Source organism: Cucurbita maxima, unplaced genomic scaffold (genome assembly GCF_002738345.1).
Source record: "Cucurbita maxima cultivar Rimu unplaced genomic scaffold, Cmax_1.0 Cma_Scf00018, whole genome shotgun sequence".
Classification (NCBI taxonomy): domain Eukaryota; kingdom Viridiplantae; phylum Streptophyta; class Magnoliopsida; order Cucurbitales; family Cucurbitaceae; genus Cucurbita; species Cucurbita maxima.
The window spans coordinates 1,011,697-1,026,879 of NW_019272034.1; the positions used below are offsets into that span (position 1 = coordinate 1,011,697).

At 34.6% G+C, this 15,183-nt stretch overlaps 3 protein-coding genes and 1 long non-coding RNA gene across 6 annotated transcripts; 2 read left to right on the forward strand and 2 right to left on the reverse strand.

The window, feature by feature from the left end:
• Positions 1 to 26: 26 nt before the first annotated feature.
• Positions 27 to 530, forward strand: LOC111493127. The gene is made up of 2 exons (XR_002719962.1): positions 27 to 157; positions 334 to 530. It is a non-coding gene; the product is annotated as an uncharacterized LOC111493127 (long non-coding RNA).
• Positions 531 to 2,297: 1,767 nt separating this feature from the next.
• Positions 2,298 to 3,078, reverse strand: LOC111493210 (zinc finger A20 and AN1 domain-containing stress-associated protein 5-like). Its single transcript, XM_023142857.1, has one exon. It carries the CDS (start codon positions 2,922 to 2,924, stop codon positions 2,298 to 2,300), a length of 627 nt encoding a protein of 208 aa, XP_022998625.1. The 5' UTR covers positions 2,925 to 3,078.
• Positions 3,079 to 5,781: 2,703 nt separating this feature from the next.
• Positions 5,782 to 11,766, forward strand: LOC111493050. Of its 3 annotated transcripts, none has more exons than XM_023142642.1 (9): positions 5,782 to 6,189; positions 7,595 to 7,695; positions 7,811 to 8,132; positions 8,808 to 9,503; positions 9,588 to 9,726; positions 9,944 to 10,002; positions 10,079 to 10,185; positions 10,301 to 10,388; positions 11,123 to 11,766. In XM_023142642.1, the coding sequence occupies exons 1-9, from the start codon at positions 6,055 to 6,057 to the stop codon at positions 11,420 to 11,422; spliced, it is 1,947 nt and encodes a 648-aa protein (XP_022998410.1). In that variant the 5' UTR covers positions 5,782 to 6,054; the 3' UTR covers positions 11,423 to 11,766. The 3 variants fall into 3 exon arrangements, with proteins under 3 accessions (XP_022998410.1, XP_022998411.1, XP_022998409.1); XM_023142643.1 differs by having other exon boundaries at positions 9,597 to 9,726; XM_023142641.1 differs by having other exon boundaries at positions 8,808 to 9,726.
• An 832-nt stretch (positions 11,767 to 12,598) lies between these two features.
• Positions 12,599 to 12,937, reverse strand: LOC111493125 (arabinogalactan peptide 23-like). Its single transcript, XM_023142744.1, has one exon. It carries the CDS (start codon positions 12,889 to 12,891, stop codon positions 12,706 to 12,708), a length of 186 nt encoding a protein of 61 aa, XP_022998512.1. The 5' UTR covers positions 12,892 to 12,937; the 3' UTR covers positions 12,599 to 12,705.
• Positions 12,938 to 15,183: the final 2,246 nt, after the last annotated feature.

Consider the following 15,183-nt stretch of genomic DNA (forward strand, 5'->3'; position numbering starts at 1 on the left):
TTCCCTTTTTTTTTTTTTTTTTTTTTTTTTTTTCATTTTAATTTCTTTCTGTGGAATCATTAGTAAGATATAGTGCCTTGTTTGAGATGCCTTTACATGACAGAAACGAACAGGAAAGTATGATAATACCTTTTTGGGATTAAGAATCCATGACAAGGTGGGATTGATGACTTTTATTTCCTTCTCTTTTTCATTTGGCTTATTGTTTTCATGGCTCCTCCATAGCAATGGTTGCCTTTTCAGGCTTTCAAGGTGAAGATGAGTCTAAACAGTAAAACAGTCTCTCATAATCTCTTCTTTTCTACGCACTTAAATGTTTTTAGTATCTTTCAGTGTTTGCAAAATCCAATTATGTTGCAGCCAAAAGATGGAGAAGAAAAGCAAAATCAAAGTGGGCAGATTAGAAAGAAATTGATTCTGTTGCCTCTGGTGTCACAGTCCATGCTCCTGTCCACTTGTGAACAGATAATACCAAAAAAATGCTTACTTTTTATTTTGCACCAATTATGTTAAAATATTCTCTTGGTGCACATTCTATTCCTTCTTCAATGCTAACGTGTCAAATTTGTACCCTAATTTTAAAATTTTGCAACAATTTATTATAATAACTTAAGGGAATTCCAATTATACTTAATAATATTTATTTCCTCTCCTTTTCAATTAATCAAGGGAATTCCATTTTCACTTACCTTTTAAATTTATTTTGAATCTCCACAATTGACAATTGACAATTGACTTGTTCATGTTCATATTTATCAAATAATTTGTTTTTAAAATAATCATGAATGACAAAATTGATTTTATATGCAAATGTTTGGAAGAAAAGTATGAAAGTTATTAACATAAATACTATAATATATATGACGTTTTTGAAGTTGAAATGTAATACGGTCCTGAAAATTAGGCAACTTTTGTGAACACCTTTTTGGAAATGGGAAACACGTAATTTTTTAAAGAAAAAATGTATACATATATGATAACATTTGTGGTCCCCACCTAATCTTCATTTTATGTAATATTTATTTAAAAAAAAAGAAAAAGAAAAAGAAAATGGAGATGGCATCCCATGCGTCTCAATTTGATTATGGGCCCTACAGAGAGTACAAGTGGCACTATGTGGGCCCACATTTCATTTCATTCATTTTTCTTTGTTGAAAAACAAATTGTAATCCTAAGTTTACATTTTATTAAAAAATATATTTTTAAATATGAAGAAAAAAACGACGTCACTTACAATATAAGAAAAACGACACTAATTTTAAAAGATTACGTTCAATTTCTTCGTTTTTTCTAAATTAATTGAGATAACAATTTAATTTATAAAATAAATGATAGAGAAAAAGGAATAAAATAAGTAATAAGGAGGTAGACAAATCTGAATTTGTTGACAGCCTTCATTCATTCCACACATCCCTTCCCCTCGCCTACTTGAATACTGCCAGACTGTCCACGCGCCACTACAGCCGTCCGATCATCATTTCAATCCTCCTACGTACACGTGTCAATCACCCCACCGCTTACTCCGTCTTTATTCTTCCCCCTTCAGTATCACAAACTACTCTGTACATCCTGTCCAAAGCTACACACGTGGCACCTTTTCATTCGCTTTTTTTAAATACCTATCATATTACAATTTCTCGCGTGACGTTCTCGCGTTTTTATCATCTCGTATTCTCGTTCATTTCTCGCGCGGTGTTACTGCTGAGACCATACTTATTGCATCTCCTTGAGTTCCCAACCAGGGAAATGATCGAACATCGGCCCAGAAATTTCTATCGAATTTACGAAATCTGCAATTTAGATTGAACAGAACGAGAAGCAAAAAAAGATGAACACGAAATCGAATTGAATATTGAAGAGACTTACAAATAATCTTCTATTTTTTTTTTCCCAAGGAACCAGAGGAGAGAAGGAAGAAGAAGTATGGATGGCAGCAGAAATATAAATCGAAAAATGAAAAATGAAAAATAAAAGAGAGAAATCATAATTATCAATCAAACACGATGATCGTGATATTCGACGACAAATTCCTCGCTTCCTCTGTAAAGATCTGCAATCTCCAGGGGAAAGCCTCCAGGATTTGTGACCTTCATTTCAGCAGAAATATTGTTCTACTCTTGCGAGTCCACGATCTTGAATTTCACATATCAGATCAAATATGATTGTTCTGTCTTTTTTTTTTTTTTTTTTTTTTTTTCTTTTTTTTGTCATTAATAATTTTTCAAAATTATCTTTTTTAATTTTAAAATTTAAAAGTTAATTAAAAACAGGAAACCGAAGCATATGGAAACAACAAATTAATGAAATGTAAAAAAGTCGTGCTCTTTCTCCATATTTGGTAAGATCATTGCCATTGATTTGGAAGTTGAAATTATTTGTTTTGTATCATTTTTAGTAANGACTCTAACGATCTTCGGTGCTTTGACGACTGGATTTTCCCTTGCAATCACGTCGCGACCGGCGGCCTTGTAATCGAAGCTGCAGTCATGGCGATCGGAGTACCGGTGCTCAGCGCAAAACAGCTCTCCGCATCGGCACCGGAATCCGGTCAATCCGACTCTCTTTCTGCATCCGGAGCATCGATTCACCTGGCGCTTGGCAGATTCTTCAGATTTCAACCGATCCAAGGACATATTCCTGCTACTGTCGCGAACGGAATCCATTAGCACAGGCGATCGGGATCTAGATCTCGAACTTTTCACCCCGGACAACTTTCGAGGCGCCGATATTCCAGTATTCGAAGAGGACGTCGTCGTCGTCGTCGTTGTTGCTGTCGCCGACGCCGTCGCCGTCGTGGCGTTAAAGCACTTCTGGCACATGTTATTGGTGGTCGGATTACCGGTGAATCCGCAGTTGTTGACGCACAAGGTGATGGTCTCCGGCACCTTCAACTCCGTCTCCTCCTTCTCGGTCCTCTGAGCCATATCTCCTATCGGATTCACCGCAAGATTTACAGCAACAACAAACAAATTCAGAAGAAAAACTCTACGCTATAATTTGGGGATTCGTCGAAAGACGAAGCGAGGAGCGGTAATATGAAGGAACGGAAAGGGGGTCGCAAAATGGCTATAGAATATCGGCCTCATACACACGCGCATCAAACAATTTCTCCTTTTTTTCCTCTTTGACATAAATACCCTTCTCTTATTTTGGTATTTACCCTCCAATCCCTGTGGTCCAGGATTAACTCTGACGTTGCAGGCCTTCATTGAAAGGAAAAGTATTCCCTGTGGTCCTTTCTATTTTTATTTCCGTGGGCCCGCTTCTTTTTCCGCATGATTATTTTTCTTAACCGCCGCTGGATGCTCATTGGATGCGCCTACCAAAGTCAATACGTAGTTCGTTTCCACAATTTTTTAATTTCATTATTTATCCCAAACCCTTACAAAAATAATAAATAATAATAAACAAATAAATATATGATCAATCTTTAGATCAATCCATTTTAAAAATATCAAATAGACTTCAATTTTTAATTTTATTTTAATTAGTCTTAATAATATTATTATTATATAATTGAATGGTAGGTTAATCCAACATTAAAATTTTAATTTTATTAACATATTTTAAAAATGTATAAAATTAACTATTATTCATGTCAGTTTTATTTTTTATTTTTTTTAATCGATAATACATGTGTTTATGTCCATTGAAATATGTTCATGTTGATATAGTATTATTTCATATTTTTTGGTTGAATAAATTAATAGTTTTTTCATACAATAAATAAAGTAATTGAGTGATCTTCACGTCACAACATATCTCAATCAATACAATCTATCCGACATTTTACCAATTTTTTAGTAAAATTTATCGTTCTCTTAAATTAGCATATTTTTTTTTTCAATAACCCCTTATTTAAATCGGGGTTATAATCATATAATAATATCATAACTTAAAAATGATAATAATAATAATGGATGCGTTTTAGTAAATGAAAAGCTTGGGTATGTGATAATTTTTTTTGACCTAACTCATTTATTAAAAAAATAAAGATATATAATCAATATTTATAAAACAATAATGTTTATGGTAACTTTTAATAAAATATAATATATATTTTTAAATAGTGAAAAGATTCACACTTATTTTAATTGATTTTTTATTAAAAGATGTAAATATATCAATAATGGATAGAGATAACATATTAAAAAAAATCAGTTACAGGTCGAAGGGCAAATAGGTAGTTGCACACAGTACACACGGAGCCAGGTGGAAGCCGCTCTATCTGACCGCGAAGCAGCGGAACATTTCTCCGCTTTCGCTTTTAGTAAAGGGCATTTTGGTCCTTTGACTCTCTGTCACCATTCACCAGGCAGGGCTTCTTTTTTCTTTTAATTTTTTTTTCTTTTTCCATATTGGCACGTGAAATACACGAGCCCCTTACACGCGTCTCCCACTTGTTCCTCACAGTTAAAACGGAAAGTCTTTACACGCCAAAATAATCTCTCACAAAACCAAAATTGAATCTCCAAGCATACCTTTTATTTTATAAAAATAAAAATAAAAATAAAACGTGTTTTAACTTTTTTATTAATTAATTAATTAGGATGAGTTGACCCGTCACTAAAAAAAAATAATTTATATAAATTTAATAGAAAAAATATGAAAAATTTAGCTAACAAAGTAAAGCGATAGATTATATTTCAATGTGAATTATATGCCATATTAAATAAATTTGAGATTTTTTAGACATAAAATAATAAAAATATAAAATTTGTTAAACATGAATTAAAAAGAAAAAATAAAACTAAATTGGAAATTAAGTATGGGTTAATTTGAAATATAAATAAAAAAATATAAAAATTATTAGTGTTGAAAGGGAAAGGTTGTGGAAATGGTTGAGAAAAGTGGAAAAGTAAATATATAATAAAGGTTATATTAGAATGAATGAATTAATGGAAGCTGCCGTCCATTAGTGGTAAGCATCTTAATTTAATTAATCCGCCTCCTAATTAATTCAACGTCCACGCTGGCCCCTGGCAGGGCCCACTCTTGTGATCCAGTTGTCAATTTGGCATTGGCAGTTGCTTTCTCCGTATGGCCAAGTCAAACGTTGACTCTTTTTTTATTTTAAATAATAAATAAATAAATGTTAGTTATCCCTTTCTCTTATTCCTCTTGTCACTTCCAATTTTGTATGTTTGACTAAAATTAGACAAACCAAATTATTTATAATTTTACTAAATATTATTTTTTGTTATAAAACTAATTTTTATCTTTCAATTTTTTCTATATATAAAAAAATACCGATAAATTGATTATTTATTTTAAAAGATATATTTAATCTTTCAAACGTTGGATAATATATCGAATTTTTATAAACATTTCAAAAAATCCAGGTTGGTTTATCGTCTAATATTGGTCTACATGAGGTATAATAGAGATCCTTATTTTGGTCATTTGGCAGTCCTTTTGAAGGCAATTTCGGTTATTGAGAGTGTTTAAGAAGCATCTACTGTATCTAAATAAAAAAAAGACAGGTGATATATATATATAGATATATGTATATAATATTATTTTTCTAAATGTCTTCCCTTTCTATTTTGGGAGTATTAATAAATAAAAAAAAAGAAGGTGTAAAATAGAAAATTTGTTATATTAAAAAAAAAGAACTTACAAATTTTTATCAAATTGGATTACGGAAATGATGGGTCCAAATCTAAGCGGCCCATTAAGAGCAACCCGAAAAATCACGGCCCAAAGCAATGGGATACTATAATGGAATACGTATTTATGAGGTTCCATTGGCTAAACCCTTCCATTATTCATTTGTTTTATTTTTTCCGTTGATCTCAAATCCTTCTCCCTCAGCCATGTGTTCTGATAAAATCCGCGTTCCGTTGCGTTTCTGCGATTAATTTCCAGCAATTTACCCTGTGAATTGGTTATCTCTGTCGAGTTTCACACGAGTTGGTGGAACCGGCTAGGGTTCATGGAAGCTGCAATTCGTGAGCTCAATATTTGAGGATTTGAATATATCAATTAAACTTTGGTGTTAGTGTTCAGTTCGGTGTTCTGGATTGTGGAGATTTGTGAAAAAACGCGTCGGAGATGGGGAGTGAGGATCGTATCGATGACCGGACGTTCAAGGTTGATTTCAGTGGCGAGGGAATGGAGAAGCTCAGAGAGAGGATCAAGCTGAAGATGAAGGAATTCATGGGCGATTATACCGATGATACTCTCGTGGTACGGACTATCCTAGCTTTTTAACATTCACGTGCCTGAGAGATTTATGCGAAACAATGAGATTATCGATTTTTTGACGAGTCTGTCTAGGTGTTGTAGAAATTCTTTTAGGTTATTCATATGGAGGCAATTTTCTTCTTCGTAATTGGTTATTTTCGAATATGTCTGGTTGAATAAATGGAAAATATAGCAATCGCCGATTATATATTTGCCAATGCGGAATGAAACAAAATTAATAGCTCTGATTCATTTTTTTTTAAATGATTATGTGCCTAAGGTAATTTTTTTCTTATTTACTTAGAAATTCATGATACGTAGATGGCTGATATCAAATAAGATGCATTCCAACTCAATGCCATAAATTACTCTTCATCCAAAGAAGACTGCATCTTTTAATGTGCAATAGCCTGCTTAAGAATTTGGTTAGATGTCATCCTGTTTATGTGTCCGCCCCTCTTTGAAAGGACCTCCCTGAGCTGGGTTAACTTGCAATGCAGCTGAGTTAATTCGTTTAGTTTTTGATGGCTGACCGTTTTCATTTTTCCTAAGAAATAAATACATTGGTTTAATGAGATGTCAAAAAGGAAGAATATAATTAGCATTAAAAGAAATAATGACAATAATTAGTTACCCTACAAGTATTACTCCTAAATGTGATGATTAAAAGAACATTTTCCTAAAACAATGAAGAAGAGTTGGCAATAATTTTAGAGAGGCAAGAAATTGAGATTGAACTAAGTGGACGGAAATCTTTCATACTCTTTGCATTAGGTTTCTTTGTCGAGGGATGTATTGAGAATATCCTTTTGAAAATACATTTTGGAATACTCATAATATCTTCTTTGAGGGTGTTTCAAGAGTTCTAAAAGAATTTAGTGGTGAAACCATCCTTTTTTTGTGCTTTCTTACTCCCCATATCTGAGATAGCTTGAATAATTTTTTCAACCTTAAAATTGGCCTCCATCTAAAGAAATCCTTATGGCCTCTAAGCTTGGACCCAATCTGGATTGGTTGGCATAAATTTTACCGCCTCTTTCTTTATGAATGGATCTGGGAGAAATCAAGAATTTCCTTTTCAATGTGCGTGTAAACAGCCACTGTTATATACTCCTTCTCTTGATACGTCTCCTGTGAAATTGTTTAGCCTTTCAATATACATTTTTTTTCTGAAGTGCTGCTGGGTGAGATTGTGGAAACTTTCTTTCATGCATCTTTTGGTTTAATGTAGTGTTATACTAGTGTGTTTTTCGTATGCATGTTTGTGTGTGCTTAAATTGTCTCTATGTTTCATTTTTTTAAATATTAATCATAATGTGATTTTAAATTTCCTCCAATTACTGGAATTTAGAGCCTCTGTTTAAAGAGGTCAAATTTTATTGAATTTAATAAATGTTCTTTTGGGTAGGAATATGTGCTTGTCTTGTTGAGGAATGGAAGGCGCAAAGAAGAAGCACAGAATGAACTAAATGTATTTTTGGCAGATGATAGCCATTCTTTTGTATCTTGGTAATTTGATGCTCATTCTTCCTCTTGTTTATATTTGTAAGTTGGGTAGTAACTTTGTGTTCAGTCATTCTTGCAACAAGGTTGACCAATTCTTTTATAAGCGTCGTTTCAACAGGCTGTGGGACCATCTGGCTTCAAGTATGAATTTATATGTGGAACCACCTCCTAAATCTTCTGCCGATGAAGTGCCCAGATCAAAGTCTCCAGTAGCAGAACCAGATACAGGAATTGGTTCTCACAATCTCGAGTCTGATTTGGAAAGAGGGAAGTCTGAAAAATTATCTAGCAGACGGCGTAATAGGGAATGGAAAGGAATTGCTAATGAAGAAACCCGTGTTACTCCAAGATCTGAAGTTAGTCGTGTCAAGCATTCTTCTCCTGAACAAGTTCCTAGTCATAGGAAAAGGAGCCGAGCTGATGATCATCAAGGCGCTGAGGTTCGTGATCTGACCTTCTCTGCTAATTTAATACCTAGCAGCAATTAATTGGGTTTTAAAATGTGAAAGTGGAATTAGTGAAAAACAATGGGTGGAGGGTTCATTGAACAATATCCTTTTATTTCTGAGCTTGCAATTTACAAACTCCACATTTATATTTTTGTTTAAAATTGCATGTTTTTATGTAATCAAAATCTTTAAAGTGCCTTAATTTTTATACGCCCTCAATTATGGTTCCTGAGACCTATTAACCCTTTATGAGCATGCCGTGTTTTTCTGACTATGTGTGAACTCTAATTTTTTCTCCTTGACATGTCGATATGGCTATTTTTAAATTCAGTTTTCTTTGCAATACATAACTATATTGGATTTTAATATTTGTTTAATGGGAAGGTGATGATCAGGGTTGCAGTTCAATCTTAATTCATATAAAGGGTAAACCAGAAACATGAAGTATTATGCCATAATTTTGCTCACTGTACTTTTGAATTTTGAGACCATGAAGTATGCTTGATTTGTTTTTTTGAACTTTTTTGTGCGAAATAGCTTGAATGCTCTACTTAACTACCCAAGTTTTGATATTTTTAGTCATTTAAATGACATAGTTCGGGTATTGGATGGTTTATTAATGCATTTTTCTAATGGGAACAATTTCTTACGTTTCTTGTTTTACAGAGAGAGGCAACTTTTCAGGTAAGCATTGCTGCCCCTAGGCGGCTGCTCCAGTTTGCCATGCGAGATGCTGTTGCTACCGTGAAGCCCTCTAATGGAGCTAAGGAACCCCTTTCAAAGCGTCTTCGTTCGGTAGTTTCTACGTCAAATAGTGACACAACTAGTCATCCTAGGCGGCTTCAATCCGTCGCAAAAGTGCCAAATCCCATGGCAACTGTTATTAAGGCTGTGTCGGAGGCAGCTGAGGATGTGATAAGAGTTAAATCCTCTAGTGTTTTTGATCGACTTGGTCGTCAATCTCGTGATGCGGATTTAAAAGAGTCCAGTGGTCAAGTTGCAGAATATGGAGTAACGCCTGTAGAGGACCATAAATATGGGGATATGAATCACACACAAGATCGACCATACTCTGCCACCTATCTTGAGAGTAGCAATTATAGTGGGAAATATACTCCCATTGAGGCCATGTTCGATGCTGAAACTGGATTAGCATCAGATTCTACATCTGAAAGTGAAGATGTTACCATTCTGGGCCACAAAGTATTTGATGATTCTTGGACTGCAGAATCAGGAGTAAGAAAGGGAGGCAATTTGCGGACTGCACCATTCAGAGTAGTTGAGAATGTTGATGATGAACGCATGATAAAATACAAACAGAAGCATCAACCTTCCTTAGTTGCAAATTCCTCACGTGACATTGTAAATATCTCTGTGAATGTTAATACTTGGAAACCGCCTCACTATCAAGACCCAGGGCAAATTGCTGAATCTGGTGGTCAAAAGTTTTTGCAGGGGAGTGAGTTACGAGGTACCAGATCTGCTGTGAAAGTAACGGAGAATGGCGAGCCAGTCACTATTGTTAACCAACAGAAAAAGCCTGTAGCACACCTTCAAAAAGAGTTCCAGAAACCATCTGCTAATGGTGGGCTCTCTTTTCTGGTCTCTGGCTCTGCTATTAAAATGATAATTAGTTTGTACAGTGCTTTTGTTTATCTCTTTTTCTTTCCATTTTTGAGGTTTCTCTTTCAATTTTGTCCCCGTGTATGATTGTCAACAATCAGTTGTCATTCCGGGATCTTACTTTATTTTCTTCAGTGACTTTTTCATTCTATATAATTTTCTCATTTTACCTTATGCAGGCCTTGCTGCCACTCGCCCTTTAGAGGATGCTGATGCTCGAACCATTTTTGTTAGCAATGTAATAAATCACCCTTTTGTTGCTTCTATGAAGAACTGGTGACTGTTTATCACCTTACGTTAATTTTCAATTACAGGTTCACTTTGCTGCTACAAAGGATAGTCTGTCTAGGCATTTTAACAAGTTTGGAGAAGTGGTAAAAGTCATTATAGTAACCGATGCAACCACCGGGCAACCCAAAGGGTAAGGCATTACAATGGTTTATTGTACCTCAGCTATCTCTTTTTGTTACCTCTACTGCAGACAACAAATTTTCCTTTGTTACTTTTTAATAAATTAATTGATGCGATTGGAGCAGGTCGGCTTATGTGGAGTTCATGAGAAAGGAAGCCGCAGAGAATGCATTGTCTCTTGATGGGACATCGTTTTTGTCTAGAATTCTTAAGGTACCAGTCTTATTTCTGACATTTTGATCTCTAGTATGAATCATCACCCAAAGAAAAAAAAAAAATGTTTATAAACTTCACATTTTTAGTTTTTTAGCTTTCTTTCTTCAAGTCCTGCAGTTAACATTGGTTTTTTAAATGAGTCCAATGTTCTTTTGGTTCGATAGTTGTGTGGGCCAGTTCACATCTCACGTGTATATAGTGTCCTGGGCCTTGTTTGCTGATATTTTTTTCAGTTATTTTTTAACTGGATTGTTATTCAAGTTTATGGGTTCTTTTCACTTAATCAGTGAATTTTTACTGGTGTTTCCATGCCTAACTATGCAGAGAGCGAGAGTTAAGTAACGACTGTTTCTTAATGAAAAAAATGGCAGTAGACATCTAGAAGCAAACATAAAAACTGTGCAGGCTCCTTCCAGTTTGGGCTGCTTTATTTTTATTTAGCCCACCTTTGTTCTTTCATATATCTTAATGAATAATTTGGTTTCTCATCAAGAAAAATATTCGATAGTCTTGGCTGCATTTGGTTTTAACTAGTTCTTTCACTGGTATTATAATTGTAACATTTTTATGTTGATGCTAAAACCCCACAATACAGTACTAGCATGATATGATTTAGTGGAGTTACCCACGGTGTCAGATTGATTGGATCCCACAGTGTCAGATCGATTAGAATCCACAGTGTTGGATTCAACTAATAAACCTACATATATTTGGTTGATTTGTCAATGCAGGTCGCGAGGAAAAATGCATCACAACCAGAAGGTGCTTCAATTGTTACCTGGCCTCGTGCTGTGCGTGGCTCACCATATCCTACTCCCAGATTTAGCAGAGTTCCTTTCCCACGGGGCGTTCCCGGTGGATTTAGGCCTCGTCCCCCCATCAAACTTGGAGCCAGGAGCATGCAGTGGAAAAGGGATAGTCAGACCACAACTACTGATAATGGTGCTTCTCTCTATGGTATTTCTGTACCCTCAACTGGTGCTCGTAGTCTCACCTACGTTCGAACAGAGCCTAAGCCAGCAGACAAATAGGAAACACTGGATTGAGATGAGAGTTATTTTCTCCTCAAGAAATTGTTCAAAATTATTTTGCGAAAGAGAATCACGCAGATCAAGTATATGACCCCCACAATTCTTTTTTTTTTTTTTGTTTTTTGGTGGTTCTTGATTCTTCGTGCATCATGGTGGAGGAAACTGAGAAAAGAAAACCAAGGGAAGTTTTAGCAGTTTGTAGGAGGAATGTTTCTTTTTTGTTTCCATCGAGGAATGGATATTGGCGAGTTGCTTGGAAACTCATGATGGCGGTTCAGATGATTTCTTAATTTTAATCTCCCCTCTCCCATTCAGAATTCTAATTCAGCTACTAGATTAAAATTTGTGTATAGAGTAACACTAGACGTTAACGGATATTATGATATTTTGTAATTTTTTTATTACTGATGTGACAGGAGAGAATGAAAAAAAGAAAAATAGAGTTTACATGAGAAGAAAATGAATGAATAAATTTACCTTGTTTGTGTACCAGCATGCCTCTGTACCCGTATTTTTGCATGGTGAGCCACGCACCTTACAAATCATTTTAGGCCAAGAAGATGCCAACACAGTATTGAAAGCAAAGGCAACAGTAGATGGTAATGCAGAGCCAGCAGCCATGGTATGCATTGGAGCTATCTCATACAATGCCAGCAGCCATGAGTTTTCGAACTCAAATTTAAATGTTTCTATATAATATAATAATTTTAATTTAAAATTTTAATTAAAATATTAAATATTTTGAACACTAATTACTTAAATAAACATATAACTTTCAATTTTCAATGAATGATGCAACAAACAAAATTGAGTAAAGTGATGCATGAGTATTCAATAAATATCTATCGTATTTAGCCTTGCAAGGTGCTCCTTGTTGTTCACAGAGGACTCCACATGCACCATGCTACTCAGGTCAGAGCGTAGGCGAGTTAAGCTGTCGGACTCTTGCCATCTAAGGTGAGACTAAAATATACAATATTATTTTATTTAATAAATTGGGAGAAAGGATGTATCATTAAGCTATCTTGTGATTTTTTTTTTCAATTTATTTAAATATCTAACTAATAATTTTTTAGAACAATAATAATAATAATAATAATAATAAAAAAAGAAATAAAAGAAAAAGAGAAATAAAAAAGAAGCTTATTAAAGAAATATATTATTGATTATATAAAAATAAAATCTGCCAATAATCGCACCCATAAACTAGATAATATCAACAACACATGAACCAATACTCTCTCACTCCATTCCCTTCCCCCGCTTGAAGCCAATTCTTCTGATCATTGCAAGTAGTAGGCCGCGACGGAGAGCAACGAAGCGCCGATGAGAGAGCCGATTGCCGGAAGGCCGACGGTGGCGCCGCTGGTTGGTCCAGGTGCTGGAGCCGCTGCCTCATCATGAGCAACGACGGCACTGACGGTTGCGGCAGCGAAGAGAATGGCGCAGGTGATCTTGTTCATCTCCATTGCGATTTTTTGTTATTTGTTGTGGCGTTGTCAGGTGACGAGGAACTCGAACGATTCAACAATCACCGAAAAACGCCTTTGCTTTGGAGATTGCTGCCTGCTGAAATGAGATGGAGTCCATGGGATTTATAGGTGGAAACTCGAGCGATTTTCGGTAGATGGTTAGTTCCTATATCCTTTGATCTTGAATTGCAGAGCTATAATTACAAAAACCTTCCTGATTTACAGGGGAACCAGAAGAGGCCGATTCGTGGAGGTAAAATTAGGGAATTTTTGAAATTAGGTTTGAAATTAAAAATTTTATTATAAATTTCACACAGCTCTAATTTATATATTATTTATTTGTTGCTACCTACATTTTATATGATTTTTTTTTAGATAATTTATGGCCCTCTATATATATTGTTTTGAATTTAGGATCTATAATTGTATTTTCTTATTAATTAATTTGTTTTTGAATGATTATAGATTAATTTATTTATTTGAAAATTAAACTATTGTGTTTGAATGTTGATCCATTAACATGTTACTCTTACTCTTACTTAGTTCTATTGAAAAAGATGTTATTCTTCAATTCTCATGAATTAGTCTAGAGAGCTGCCATTTTTTACGATTCATCAACATTACATCAATTAAGTTCGTTTGAATTGGGGTGAGAATGTTTGCATAATCCACCACACTAGGGTGCGAAAGTTCTCTATTTATAATCAAATAAATTATAAATATATGAGAATAGTAATAAATTGAAATAACAATAAATAGAAAGATACCTATGGTAAAAAGCCAAATATCCAGATATTTGTCGTATAATAAAATATCAAATATGATATATATAGTAAGCTATAATTTAGTACTAAATATCCTTAACATCTCCCGCAAGCTAAGCGTTGGATTTGAACGAATGTGAAGTTTGAATTTGAAAAATTCTATGAGAGGTCGAAAAAACACTTTTCTTGAAGATGTCAACAACCTAGTTCAAAGGAGGCGTTGTAGATAAACACTTTCTTGCTCATCGAAAACTGTAGAGGGATCTTCGCTCAGTGGCGATGCTACCTTGGCTTCGGCGAGAATATGTTTAACCCATGAAGAGGGATCGTCGCTCAGCGACTATGCTGTCTTAGTTTGGGTGAGAATATGTATAACACAAGATGTAGAATGGGAAACCTAGAGCAAGGGACAAAGACAATGTTGAAGCCGAAAAAGTTACCACAGTAGTCAAAGAATCCAATTTTGGCGAGAAGGGCAGTCAGAAGAGTCGCCACGTTGAGTGAAGAAGCCAATTTTGACGAGAAGGGCGGCGGCGACTTGGTTGGTAAAGAGGCCAATGCGGCGCCCAGATTCCAAAGGTAAATCTCTGCAAAAGATCGATAGGTTTCTCGAGATTCTGTATATTTTCTATAGAAACGCTCATGAGGATTTTGAGGTTAGAGTTTATGCGAATGATAAAAGGAAGGTTGAGAAGAAAATGAGAGAAGTTATGTTGACTGTTTGAGAAGGGGAGGTTGTATGTACAGAGTATGACGAAAGGTGATTTGGAGGCCAAAAGGGTGAAATAGAAGAGTAATCAATCAACTCTATTTGTGGCAGGCATAGAGACTGACCCTGCGGCTTCAAAGCCAATAGTGGTGGTGAGGAAGAATAATAGAGGATTCAAAAGCTATTGAAAAGAAAGGATTGAGGTGGTTAAACAAAAAATGGTATAATACCATGAGAATGTTTACATAATTCACCACATCCAATGTTATATATAAAAATTCTCTATTTATAATCAAATGAATTAAAAGAATATGAAAAGAGTAATAAGGAAAATAACACTAAATGAAAAAATTCCTATTAAAATATCATATATATATATATATATATATATAGAAAGAAATAGAGAAACAAATAACTAAGTAACAAACATCAAATTACAAATTACAAATTACGAGCAAGATACCAAGAAATGAGATCAGGAACCAAATTTTCCCATAAAATTTCTGAAATATATATGCATAAGCATAATTAAACTCTCGAACCAAAACACACATCCAAATCCTCAACTACACAGAAGAAAATTGAATTGAAGGAAAGGAACAGAGCATCTCTTCGTCTCTGCACATTTAACTCGAACATCATCTTTTCCATTTTCAAGAAGACTCTCGCAACAACTAATCAGCACAAAAATCACACTCATCCAAATTTTAATAAACGAAGAATGAAACAAGAGAATCGAAGAATGTATACAGATAGATCAGAGTCCTGAACTTCGAAATCTAGAGATCAAAAAAAAAAAAAAAAAAAAAAAATTCA

Excerpts from the sequence above, each read along its gene's own strand:
- LOC111493050 (XM_023142641.1), top strand. The coding sequence starts at position 6,055 with ATGGGGAGTGAGGATCGTATCGATGACCGGACGTTCAAGGTTGATTTC. Across the intron at positions 6,190-7,594 it reads ATACCGATGATACTCTCGTG|GAATATGTGCTTGTCTTGTT; the intron begins GTACGGACTATC and ends TCTTTTGGGTAG. Across the intron at positions 10,389-11,122 it reads TTTTGTCTAGAATTCTTAAG|GTCGCGAGGAAAAATGCATC; the intron begins GTACCAGTCTTA and ends TTGTCAATGCAG.
- LOC111493125 (XM_023142744.1), bottom strand. The coding sequence starts at position 12,891 with ATGGAGATGAACAAGATCACCTGCGCCATTCTCTTCGCTGCCGCAACC.